Source organism: Tamandua tetradactyla, chromosome 5 (genome assembly GCF_023851605.1).
Source record: "Tamandua tetradactyla isolate mTamTet1 chromosome 5, mTamTet1.pri, whole genome shotgun sequence".
NCBI lineage: Eukaryota > Metazoa > Chordata > Mammalia > Pilosa > Myrmecophagidae > Tamandua > Tamandua tetradactyla.
Window position 1 is genome coordinate 39040900 of NC_135331.1, and position 13905 is coordinate 39054804.

The following is a 13905-nucleotide window of genomic DNA, read 5'->3' on the forward strand; positions in this document are numbered from 1 at the left end:
GAAAGGGGGACTAGTGGGGAAGGCAGTCTTCCTGTGGGTAGGATCATACCTAGTGAGAGAAAGGAAACTCAAATCAAGGCCTTAGGAGCACTGTGAAACTCCTCGATGCCAAGGAAGCACATGAAACGGTAGGTGTTAACAATAGAAGGAAGTAGTCAGAGACTGCTGATTTTGCAATGGGCCTTTTATCGATGTTTGCTCTTTTAGGCTATTCACATGCTATACTTTGATAAATGGTGGTTAAATTCAACAATTCTTCTTGTCCCCCTGACATCTCGGCTATGTGACAAATTTGATAGTACAAGAGAGAAAAGGGATAATTGATTAGGCAAGGTGATTTAGGAGGCTGGAAGCATCTGCTACACAGTGGTTTGGTTGCCTTTTGATGGGAGGAAAAGCAAGTACCTCTTCTTTTGTGACAAGGAGTGAAAAAGTATGGGTGTGATTTCAAGTAAATTTGTACGTTGGCTGGATATTGAGGAAGGTCTGCTCTGATGACACTAAACATTTTAGGCCAGGATTGTTAGTCTAGAATAGCTGCACAGATCTGACATACATACAGTCAAGAAGTAATCATCTATAACAATAACTCATGTAGTGGCAAAGTTAAATTCTGGACAGCCACATCCATGAGTTACACTGATGTATACGGCCAGAATGTTTTACTCCGATATGTGTGTGTACTCAGAACCACATAGAGTCTGAGCTTTTGTTTCATCATGTAAAAACTAATTGAGCAATGTTGCAATGCCAACGTTCCTGCTTAGGAGTTATCTTTAATCAGTCAACTCAGTGAGACATGCTGGGTGACAAACATTTGGAATTCAAACCAAAGCAAAGTTAAGAACTCCTCTAGTTATCCAGTATTTTGAAGGCTGATGATAGTCCCAAATTATCCTGCAGGCTTTGCACGTGGGACACATACCATCTGCGCCAATCGTACCACTAAGCTCACTGGAAAAAAAGATCCCTGAAGAATGGTTGTAGACAATGTCAGAGAACACAGACTTTAAGGGCAGAAAAGGCCAGCAAAGTTGACATTTCCACATGCTCATCCAAAGCCAAAAAATACCAGAATTTCTGGTAAAGTTGGGAACTTAGGAGGTCTCTGGGTCCTAGTGATGGCTCCTGTGAGCTGATGTGATTGTTATGGTTTCATTGAATCTCTAAAACATTCTGTAGTGTATACTTGAAGATCCCTAGCCACACTGCTGGAAGATGGGTTACTTGGCTGATTCCAGTGGTCCTCTATTTTTAATAAGTATTCACGATTTGCATAACTTGGTCTTATAAGCATTTCATGGGTATCTGGCTGAAACCTGGCAATTTGTTCTGGTACCAAAAGTTCTCAAAGGGAACCTGGGAACTTGTCTGAAATGCAAATTATTGCATCCTGCCCAAGACCCAGAGACCTACTTATGGAGATATTCAGGGGATGGAGCTGAACAATCTGGTTTAAAACTTCCCCAGGTTATTTTGATACATGCTAAAGTTTAAGAATCACCAGAATATAATAATCAAGAATTCTGAAGTTTCCAAAACTGTCTGTATGCATTATCAGTCAATTATCTTGATGGGAAATTTGGAAAATAATTTATAGCATGACATAATTTTTTTCAGGATAAAATAGAGTTTCACAACCACATAAGAGTTATTACTCAACCAGGCACTCCCCACGTTCCCAAATTATATCAAAGAGTGCTATAGATGTGCCAGTCTGTCCATATTAGTCCCACACTATGTGTGTCTCTGTTTCTTGAGCCCTTGCTCCCACTTAACAATTACTGCACAAATCTCACGTGTGTCATGATCTGTTTGAGGAATGTTAACATTCATACCAAGGACACTGACTCCAAGTGCTGTCAAAGCTTCCAGTTCTCTGGGCCCTAGAAGAACATCATGTTACTTGCAGAGACGAGGCTAAATTTTGTTCCTAAAACAGTAAGCTTGTTCACACGTTCTCTTCTAATACGTTCAGTTTTATTAGTTTTTGGTCCTCAATACCCAAGCCACAAAGGATCAGACTGCAAAGAGACACGTTTACATCAACTGCACCCTCCTCTTTCTCCTGCGTAGCTGTTTTATTTGCATAAGATGTATGTGGTAAGTTATGAGCTAAAGGTAACTTTATTTTTTCCCCACCATGTCCTGTATAAATGTTTAAAACCTTAGTCTGCAATGTGAAAGTACCCGAATTCTTACTGTCTGTGCTCAGGCTTTGGAAACTTGGGTGAAATGAAGGCAAAAAATATTCTATTTTAACATAATGCTAACATCTCCAATGAGAACTCTTGTATCCTATAAAACAATGCTACTGTGAATATGAATGGAAGTAAACAAACTAAATACTAGTGTATGAACAACTTTCAACTTCATTCATATGCTAATCTTCCATTGTGAATGTCATCAGCACTTAAACATCCGATGTAATCACGATGACTAACATATACTGAGCATTCAGCACGCACCATGACTATGCTAAAATAATTTTATTCTTCATACAATGCTGTAAGTAGGTATTGTTACCCTATACAAAGCTTAGAGGAGTTGGGTACCTTGCCCAAAGGTGTGAAGTCCTGATTCCATTAGCTCTGAATGGAGAGGGAAAAGATCTTATTTTTCCCAGTAGTTTTAAACAGAGAAGCTTTGTAGAAGGAATTGAGATTATAACATATAATCTGGCCATGAAATTAGTGCACAAAATTCAGGAACAAACTGTCATGTTATTTGCCTCAAATGAATTTGGTCGCAGTCCCTTTTCATTAATACAGTAAAATGTCATCTCAATTTTTCTTTTAAGCAGGCAGTGTTGCTCTCCCACTAAAAGGTTATAAATGTCTCCTAGGAAATGTTATAAAGTACAGAAAATTCAGGAGAAATTCAGAGGCCAAGACCCTGTAGTACTCTGGGAGGCAGGAGACTCCAATTCCTGTTGGCCAAAGCAGAGATTGTGATTGTTTATGAGTCTCCCAGGCCACAACCCCCAGAAAATAGCACCTTCAGCCATGCCTGTGAGTCTGTTATATCTGCATCACTGAGGACGAGCAGGGCAATATCTGCCTCAAGTCTACCCTCTCTCTTTAGATGAGCCACTTCTGATCCCTTCAAACTTTTGAGCCATGTAAGTTTATAATGATGTAGGTCATACCCACTCTAAGCATGAGACTTTGCAAACAAAAGCCTGCTATTTTCTTTTGGGTACAGAAATACCATCAGGACAGGATTCACCCAGAGTAAAAACGGTAATTTTTTGTATGATAAGGACTGCTCTATCCAGACACTTTAATAGAAGGGATGAGTAGTTTTGTTTGTGTTTGGAAAGACTCAAGTCTCATATTATTATATTTCACTAAATCTTTATCTCTTTTGCTTCCCCTTCTGATATTCTGTTCAGGTTAGGCTAGTCTGTTCTTTGGATATTATCTCTCACTGGAACTAACCATATGTAAGCATCATCATAGGTATTTGTCAGTTAGTTTACATAAAAGTGAGAAATAATTTAAACTGAAAATCACAAATTAAAAGCTGTTTCATAGGTAATACAAATAAAGGAAAATCACCAGTTAAGTAATGTGATAGATTGTGAAAAAAATGGCCACAATATTTTATAAATCCTCCCAGCAACAGGTAAGACCTCTTTAAACGTTCCTTGAATGGGGGCTTATCTGTGTGGCTTGATTTAACCAAAGGGAACATTAATAAACATGATGCAAGCAGAGGCTTGAAAAGCTTCTGCAAAGAAGCTTGTTTGCTGACTGCCTTTGGAATCCAGCTGCTACCATGAAAAGCTAGGCTAGCTATGAGAATGTCTAGAGAGGAAACTGCCTTGAAAAGAATACTGGATGTGGATTTTATCCAATAGAGTCAATTAAATCTATGCATGGAATCCCACACAGATTTTAAGGAAGTCATACCCGCATGGACTAAAAAGGAACTGAGGTAGTTCAAAATGAAAAGAGACCTTTGTTACCGACTTTTTACATGCAGGAAGAAGGCTGAGAAAGCTACTCAGCAAAAGCATGGCCATTCATTTAGAAAAGTGAAGGTGTCTCAAACTGCAGAGCCAAAATCCCGGAGGACAGAGACAAGAGACTTGGAGAACAATGGATTAGCTGGCCACTCTGAAGGAGCAGGATATTCTCTTCAATAGCAATTTTAAGAACTGGAAACATGCACCCATTTGAATTGCTATTGATTAGTGTCTGCTATGTGGATTCCATTTGTAACCATTTTGAATGGGAGTGTTTACAGTGGTTGCTTTGTCCTGGGCTTGGTGTTGAATGCTTGGCATGTCCTTTGAGTTTTCAATTCTGAGTCAAGAGGAGCCATATTCACAGAGCCTCATTTGCATTCACAAACGATACAGATCACATGACACTGCTCTTGAACCTAATGCCACAATTGAAAGAGATTTTTAAGAGTCCTAGGAGAGTTGGGAATATTTTGCAAATGGGAAGAATACAAATCATTGTGGCCAGAGCATGAACAGTGATAAATTTGAGGGAAACAAAACCATAATATTTTATAGCTTCTCACATCCAGAGACGTAATCTATTTTTCCAATGTCTTGAATCTGGGCTTGGCTATGTGCTTTGCTTTGGCTAATGGGACATTAGTAAATGAGATGCAAGGTCTGGCTTGCAAAGAATTTGCACACTGGGCTTGCTTTCTGGCTGCTTTAGAAACATAGCCACCATGTGGCAAAGCTTTGACTAGCCTCTTAGCTGATAAAAGATACGGAGGAAGTTGCCCCTTTTGCCACAGCCAACAGTGAAAATGATGATTGAGACCATGAGGGATGAGATACTTCCCAGACAATTTGCTAAATGGCTGCACATGCATGAGTGAGTGTGGTCTTGACCGGAAAAACAAAAATCCTGAGCTAAATAAAATGGCATTTTAAGTCACTTGATTTTAGTGTTGTTTGGTGCAGCAAAATAACCCACAACTAATCCACACAATTTCAGTGAAATAAAACTTTATTTTTAGATATTCCTGGTGAAAGTTCTTAAATTTTGCTGAGTGGCTGGCAAAATCGAATGCCAATAATCTCTGGAATTCTCTTTCAGGCTGATTCTTATGACCAAAGTTCAAAATACATGTAGTCCTAGAATGAAATTGAAAAATAAATCCAATTATATTGGTTTAATAAGAGAACCAGGTTCACACTTTAGACATGAGACTGTTTTTGTGTCCTTTTGTAAGGGACATACTGAAAACAAATTGAAACTCAAAATTTTGAGGATCAGATCTATAAGGAACCAACTTCTAAGGGCAAAAGAATGGTTGGCTGTTTCTAAATACACCAAAATAATATATTTGGGTATAAAAGTCCTTCAAGAATAGCAACTAATTTTAACTCATTTTATAAATGTATTTCATCAATATGCACTCATTATATGGCCATTCTCTCCCATACATATATGTACAGGTACATTTCTGAAATGAATTGAAAATATCCGTAAAGAATCTTAAAGTTCATATTCTTTCATTTGTGTTTGCACATATCTGGAGGAAAAGAAAGAGAGAAAAATCATATTATCGATCTTATCAACCCCATCTACCCAGAAAAACTACCATTGATGTTTTGGTTCAGATTTCTTCCAGACACATATACAATTATTTGATTCATAACATGCTGTTATTCTGATGTTTTCACTGCATAATATCTCAAGAATTCGTATCATTAATGTCCCTTTAAAAACATCTATTTTGAGTCTTTAATGTATTTGTTTAATATCTATTTGATATTTGATTTTAGATATGTCCTATAGTATGTTTAATAAATTGATACCTTTAACATCTAAGTTTTAAAGTTTTTTTGCTGTTTATTGGAGTGCAGTTTGCTACACAGAGTATAAGTTATATTTACTAGAGCATACATAGTTAGTCTGCATCTCAATTTTTTGGAAGAGACAAAGACATATGAAAGAATATGAACCTTAAGATTCCTGATGGATATTTTAAATTCATTTCAGAAAAATTGTACCTGTAAGTTTGTGAGTGCCTAGCACTAAAATCTTCACCAGATTTGAGGATTTATCAAAACTTTATTATATGGTAATCGTATAGAAGTAGTTCATTGTTTTTCACTTTTCTTTTGTGCTTCCCATCACATGTTTTTGAAAACATTTTCTTAGGGTCGTTGGTTATTTGCAGCTTCTCTTTAATAATTCTTTGAAATACATTTTCATACTTTTTTGTCCATTTACATTGGGAATGTGATGTTTTTCTTCTTTAAATAATTTTTTATTAGGATAAGGATATAACCCTTTATTGTACTTGCAGCATGTATTTTCCTTTATTATTTCCTTTCTAATGCCTAATACTATGATTAGTTTTGAGATTTAAAAGGTTAAGATTTTCTAATTTAACAGCTTTTTACTTTGTGATTTTTTTTTTTTTGCTTTGAAAGTCCTTTTGCATCTAGGGATGAGATGTTGATGCTGTTTGTTTATTTATTTAATCAACAGTTCAGTGTCTCCTTCCTTATATATCCTTTGTGTTTATTCTGTTCTTTTATTACTTTTTAAAGAGGGAGGTATAGAATTAATTAATTTTCAACTTATTTTCTTTTCTTCAATAAAGTATAGCTATACATTTCTCTTTAGTAACATACTAAAAGTTTTAAAATGTAATATTTCAATTATTATATATTTTCTTGTTAAAGTTTCAGTTTGCTTTTTTTAGTGTGTTATTTACAAGTTTCCAAATGTTGAAAACATTTAAAGAATATTTACCTTTATTAACTTCTAATTTAATTGCACTTTGCTTAGAGGACAAGGTCTGAATGATACCGATTCCCTGATTTTGTCAATCAATTTTTGTAAACACAATATTTAATTGAAAACCATGTATGTTATTTAATTGTTACAAAGTTCTACCGTCAATCAAGCTTGCCAATTTTGTTGCTTTTGTTGTACAAATTTTGAATGACTTGACTGATATTCTGTCTCCTGTCCTTAGTAAAAATTGAGGTGTGAGTAAATTTTATACTATTATGGTAAATTTGTCACTTTCTAATATTTTTAAACTAATTTTTGAGATTGGTATCAGGTCTATATCAGTCTAATTATATCTTCTTTTGAATCTAAACTTTTATCATCATGTAATTTTTCTCTCTTCTTCTGTTCCCCACTAATTTTTTGTTTGTTTGTTTTGGTCTGGAAATCTAATTTTTGTGGAATTGATTTAGTTTCCTCTCTTTTTCTGTGGTTGGCTTTTCATGCTGTAACATTACCCATCTTTGTTTCCTTCAAATTTTTTGTCCTTAGTATTTTATGTTTGCCTTGATAAAGAACCTATAGAGACGTTAAACTCCAATTTAACAATTTTTATCTTTTAATTGGCGAGCTTTGCTGATTTACATTTATTGTGATTATTTAAAAGTCTTATAAAGAATGCATTTAATTGAAATCTTTGACATAGCTAGATAAGCAGATATGTTCTACCATTATATTTTCAATTCCTATTAGTCCCACTTTCTCTATGCATTTTCCCCTAATTTGTTCTTTTTAAAATGATTTTTTTTGCTTGCTTGTATTTTTATTCCTTATTTATTTATTTTGCGTGGGCAGGCACCAGGAATCAAACCTGGGTCTCTGGCATGGCAGGCGAGAACTCTGCCTGCTGACCCATCATTCACTCACAACTTAAGTACTTTTGTTGGCTGGTGTTTTAGATTTGTTTCTTTTTAATCTCACAATTCAACAATTTGCTGTTATTTTATTTTTCAAATGCATGTTTATACTCACAGATATAGTTAGCATTTTATTTGCTTAACAGCTCTTTTTGAACCTCAGGTGGTCCTTCTAGGATCATTTTCCTTTACCTTGAAGTATATATTTTAGAGACAGTCTGTATGTCTCAAAACTCTGTTTTATTGCGGAATGGGTAGTGGCTGGAAAATATCTTTATTCTCATCTTTGAAAGACTTTTGAAGAATATAGCGTTTTAGAGTTAAGGGTATTTCTTTTCTTCAGTACTTTGAAGGTATTATTTCACTGGCTTCTGGCTGCCACTGTTCTGTGGAAAGTCCATTGTCAGTCTAATTGTCAGCTTGTCAGTGATCTGTCCTTACTTTATGAATATTCATTTTTCTTTGCTGATAGTTTGTTTAGCTCAGATTTACATAGATGTCAATTTATTTTTAATTACACTATTTGGGATATACATTGGATTCATGTTTCTCCATTCTAGAAATTTCTTAACGAGTATCTATTCTCTATTCTGTCTATTCTCTTTCTGGAACACTTGACTTTAAATATTTCCTATTTCTGTATCTCTATATATTGCATTTTGATTAAATTTTTCAGCTATATTAGCCAGGTTACTAATTTTCTCTTTGTCTATGTCTGATCTGTTATTTAACTTATTTTCTGGTTTTTAAATATCAACAATCAAATTTAAAAGAAAATATTTTTATCTTTTCTAGATAAGCTTAGGCATTATTAATAGAATCTGGTATTTACTCATTTGGAAGATCTCATTATTTTTAATCAGAGAGGTTTAAGATTACAGAGAAGTGATGCATAAAATACATAAAATACAGAGTTCCCATTTACTCAACACCTTGAATGAGTGTGATGTATTTGTTACAGTTCATGAAAGAACATTTTTATAATTGTATTATTAACTATGGGCCATTGTTTACAATAGGTTTCACTGTTTGTGTTGTACATTCCTATGATTTTTTAAACAACTTTATTTTAGTGACATATATACAACCTAAAATTCCCCCTTTTAGCCACATTCGCATATACAATTCAGTGCTGTTAATTACATTCACATGTTGCACTTCCATCACCACCTCCCAGGTTCTGACTCTATGAATTTGCTTATTCCGAATTACTTCGTACCAGTGATATCATACATTTGTCCTTCCTTATCTGGCTTATTTAACTCAGCGTGATGTGGAAGATTCTGTCTGTAAGTCTTCAAACCTGCAATGTTTTTTCCACACCTTGTATCTGAGTTTTCCTTTATTTTCTTTGTATGAAATTTTTAGGGTTTAATATATTTATTGTTTATTCCTGTTCTCACTCAAGCTCCCTTGCCTGCTTGAGTGTTTATTGGTAGTTGATTGTGAATTCATATTTGCTAGACTTTGATCTTATTTTATGGGAATTTCCTGGGCTTTAGGTGGAGAGGCTTTCCTCTAGAAATAGTTTGCTTCCACTTCTTATGGTACTAAAGGGACACTTCCATCGGACATTTCATTAGTGTTTTCCCCAGTGTCCTGGGCATATTTTAAATGTCTTATAATTAGCTTCCTCACTATACTACGAATCACCCAAGGCTCAGTTTTCAAATAATAATGCTGTTCCTGGCATTTTCCCTCAAAGATATTTTCTTCTTCCTCCATTCATCCTCCAACTTCAGTTTTAGTTCACATTTTTGGCACTGCTTTGTTTTAGTTTTTGGTGGAGGCTTATATATTTTATACAGAATTTGGTTGATTTGTAGTTTGGGTCCATAAGAGTATTGGGTCTATTATACTTTAGGAAGTGAAAGTAACTTTTCTATAATTTCTTTGATTATTCCTCCCTCTCAATCACTCTGTTTCCTTCTGGTAGAATTTAATGTAGCTGCTGGAATTTCAGAATTTGGTTTTTAAGTCTCAGATTTCCTCGTGCACTTTCCAAATCTTCATATTTTGCCTTGAATTCTTGGGGAATCCTTTAGCTTAATCTTCCAGCTCACTAATTTGTTCTTCAGCAAAAAAGTTCTTATTTCAATTAGTACATTTTGATTTCCATAGCATTGTCTGTTTGTTTTTGGAATAAGACGTAGCTTGAAACTCTGCGTGCTATTAACAATACATATCCTAATGTGTCTTTTCTTTGCTCAATTTCATCTGCCTCCTTAATGTTATTTTTTCAGTTTTCTGCATTTGATGCGTCTGTCTCATGGTGTTGTCTTTCCTCAACTGTTTTGTCATCACATTATATTTATTTACTTTTTCGGTGCATGGCCCAGAATCGAACCTGGGACTCCCGCTTGGACGGTGAGCAGTCTACCACAGAACCACCCATGCATCCCCACATTATATTTATTTGGGGGACTCTTTATTCCTGTTTTTGTATTAACTGCTCTTTGCTACTCTTAACTACGTGTAAGCATCAAGATTTAGTAGGGTTGCAGTGATGGTAGTTCATCTTCTACCTTTAGTTTTTTTTTTAATCCTTCCTTGAATTATGCCCTCTCTCTCCATTCTTGGAGATGACAGTATAAGTGAGGGCAAGCTGATTGTTAGTACCAACAGTTTAAAATGCATAGAGGCTTCAAAACAATTCCATTTTACTTTTTTCTTATGTAATAGTTCAAAGTGGTTTTATGTTCATGGCAGAGAAACCTGCTCCACATAATCGTTAAGGAGCATGATAAAGGAGACTTTGCCAATTTCAGTATGTTCCTTTCAGAGTATCCCCAGGCATCAAAACCCAGCCAACTATAAGGGGAAAATATCAAGGACACCGAATGGGAATTTTATAAAAATTGGGACTGGAAAAGATGCACATTATTTCTATTCACAATTTCCGTGACAGAAAGGCAATCATTTGTCCATCCATGAGAAATGAAGTCAAGCTGTGTACCAGGAAGAAGAAACAGGGTGACTGAATGACTAGCAGCCTCTTCCTGCAACCTACTCCTTTTAATAAATGAGTGAGGGTACAGGGTTGAACAAGAGTAGCTGCTTTGAATATAGCTGCCAAACTAACCACTCTGACTAAGTTTTCAAGGCATCTTTCTATTTCCATGTTGACACCTGCCTTGGAGTTCTCTAGAACCACAGAAGTCTTACTCTGAACATGCTTTGCCTTGTGTGTTATTTCTTTTTTTCCAACAAGAGATTTGCTCCTGGATGTCTTACATATTTCATAAATTTCTCCAAGTTTTAGAAGTTTGATAATGACATCCTTTATTGTTTCATTTGGTTTTAAGAGTATACTGTTTAATTTTCTGTCATTTCATAATTGGATTCAGGAGGTAATTTCTTGTGGTCATTTTGCCTCTAAGATACAATTATAAATAAGATTGACATTTTCATTTCTATATATCTGTAGTTTCTACATTAACCATTCATAAATTTTTAAATGAAATGTAAAAGAAGGCGCTTAGTACAATTTTTTCAATGTGGGAAATAGAGTAAAAATAGACTTACAATAAGGAAACTTGCTGCAAGCATTAATGCTTTCATTTTAACATCAAGATCAAATGGAAACTGGATCCTAAATTTATTAGCATCTGTAAACATGTCTGTCACATACCCGGTCCATTGTTTTGAAATAGTTCCAATAACCTTTTCATCATCCAGAGACAATATCTAAAAGGAAGAAATTATAATCATAAGAGAAAATCTCTGAAATTAAAAGAAAAAATATCCCCACAGCAATTTTAATTATTAAACATGGGCCTTTTGAGTTATAATCACAGTGCAATAAAAAGAAGATGCAACATGGACACATAATAGCCTGCCACATCTATAGACTTTTTAATCTAAAAGCAGATTTTTGACAATTTATTATATGCAATTGATCAGGATTATAAATAAAATAAATACATATAATTAGTATAAATTTATCTGATCATTAATTTAATTACAAAATGAAAACCACCAACTTTTCAACTATTTTACAGCTATCTGTACTATTGCACTTAATAAGAGATATTAATTTTCTGAATCTTTCTACCATTTCCTCTTTACCCAGTCAGACTTCCTACCCCTCACTTCTCATAACCAAGAAACAGTCATACATTCATTCATTTAATGTAAAAAATAAATAATTATAAAATAATTAGCATAGGATAAATCATAATAATGCCTTGCAATGAGTGCCATAAAGGAAAAGGTAAGGTGATATGCTGGAGCACAACAGGTAGATAATAGATAGACTACACTTTGGGAGATGGTTTTAGAGAAGGCATCTTGAGGAATGCACTATTTAAGCAGAGACTGGAAATATCAGTAGCAGTTAGTGAGGGAGCAACTCTAGGGAGCATCAACAATATGTGCAAAGGCCCTGAGTTGGGAGACAGGATGGCAGGAGCAAAGTTAGTTGGAGAAAATGAGTGAGGAGAGGTATACAAGCCTAAGTCAGACATGGCTTGGTAGGTAGTGTTAAGTAATTTGGGGAAAGAGAAATATGAAAGAGTTTTAAGTAGAGAGATAGTTATTGGATATGCATTTCTATGATAAGAAGTCTAGCCATAATGCAAAAGATGGAAGAAAGAACAGGGATTGATATTGCAAGAACAATATGAAAACTACTGCAGTTGTATAGACAAGAGATAATGCAGAGTTGGGTTAGGATGGTGCAGTAGAAATGAAAAGGAGTTGAATAGATTTGAGAGATATTTGAGAGGGATAGTCAGTAGATAATGGATTGGTAATGAATTCCACATTGAATTTGAGGTAAAGGGATTTATCAATATCCTGAATTTCCTTGCAAAAAACACATGATTAAACTCTTATCTGGGACAAATCTTACTGCTTTCCTTATCTATGTCCACTCTCTAGTGAACTTCTCTGTGAAAACAAATAAGGCAGAATATTTGTTTCACTATAAAGTTATGCTTTTCAATTGGGCCCTCAGTGATGCTGACAATCCTTCTATGTGTGTATTCTTATCACTGTCTCTCACTCTCTATTTTAACCATGTCAAACCTCACTCCAGTCTTTTCAGAACTCTGAAAAGAAAATGCTATACCCTTCATCTTCATATCTTACACTGCAATGAAAATAGGAGCCACTGAGAATGAACTTACTAAGCTCCCATAAAGCAAACCTGTGAACTTATTGTGTCCACATTAACATTTCCTGCCTCTTTCCTGTTGTGATGAATGGGATTCTCTGTGCCAGTTTGAGGCAAATTGTATAAATGCATCTTAGGTCCCATGCCAAGTCAGAGGCTAGGCTCATTAAGTAGGCAACTGTGCTGGTTTGAAAGGATGTATGTTCCCTAGAAAAGCCATGTTCTAATCTAAATCCCATTTCATAAAGGCAGAATAAGCCCTATTCAATACTGTGTGCTTGAAACTGTAATCAGAGCATCTTCCTGGAGATGTGATGTAATCAAGAGTGGTTGTTAAACTGGATTAGGTGATGCCATGTCTCCACCCATTTGAGTGGGTCTTGATAAGTTTCTGGAGTCCTGTGAGAGAGGAAACATTTTGGAGAATAAGAGATTCAGAGAGACAGAGCAGAATGACATAGACATGAGAAGCAGAGTCCACCAGACAGCAACCTTTGGAGAAGAAGGAAAATACCTCCTGGGAGCTTCATGAAACAGGAGGCCAGGAGAAGCTAGCAGATGATGCCGTGTTCACCATGTGCCCTTCCATATGAGAGAGAAACTCTGACTGTGTTTGCCATGTGTCTTCTCACTTGAGAGAGAAACCCTGAACTTCATCGGCCTTTTTGAACCGAGGTATCTTTCGCTGGATGCCTTTGATTGGACATTTCTGTAGACTTGTTTTAATTGGGAAATTTTCTCAGCTTTAGAACTGTAAACTAGCAATTTTTTAAATTCCCCTTTTTAAATGCCATTCCATTTCTGGTATTTTGCATTCCGGCAGCTAGCAGACTAGAACAGCAACCTTTGCTGCACCTCCACTATCTTTCTGTCTTGGTTACTTTCCTTTAAAAGCCAATCATATTAAGCATGCACCATTCATAAAATGCCTCCCTTTCTACTCTGCTCCCCCATTCAGTAAGGCAGCAAGGCAAGTTACACAAATACAGAGAAAGTGCCCGTTTTTATTTAAATTTTGGGGGTTTGTTGAACATGGGTTTTTTTGCCTGAATTTTTATTTTTAAAAATATTGCATTTAAGTATTATTTATCTCAAATATTGGGAGTTTTGGTGCCCCCTTAAATGCTGAGCCGGAGGTGAGTACCTGACG

The 13905-nt window shown here is 35.4% G+C and overlaps 1 protein-coding gene across 1 annotated transcript in view; it reads right to left on the bottom strand.

Annotated features, from left to right (window-relative positions):
• Positions 1-4961: 4961 nt before the first annotated feature.
• PLSCR2 (phospholipid scramblase 2) overlaps positions 4962-13905 on the bottom strand; it is a 42275-nt gene continuing 33331 nt past the window's right edge. The window contains exons 6-7 of the mRNA XM_077159131.1: positions 11165-11326; positions 4962-5107 (exon numbers count right to left, since the gene is read on the bottom strand). Coding sequence (XP_077015246.1) covers positions 5078-5107; positions 11165-11326 — 192 coding nt within the window. The 3' untranslated portion in view covers positions 4962-5077. The remainder of the gene's footprint in view (positions 5108-11164; positions 11327-13905) is intronic.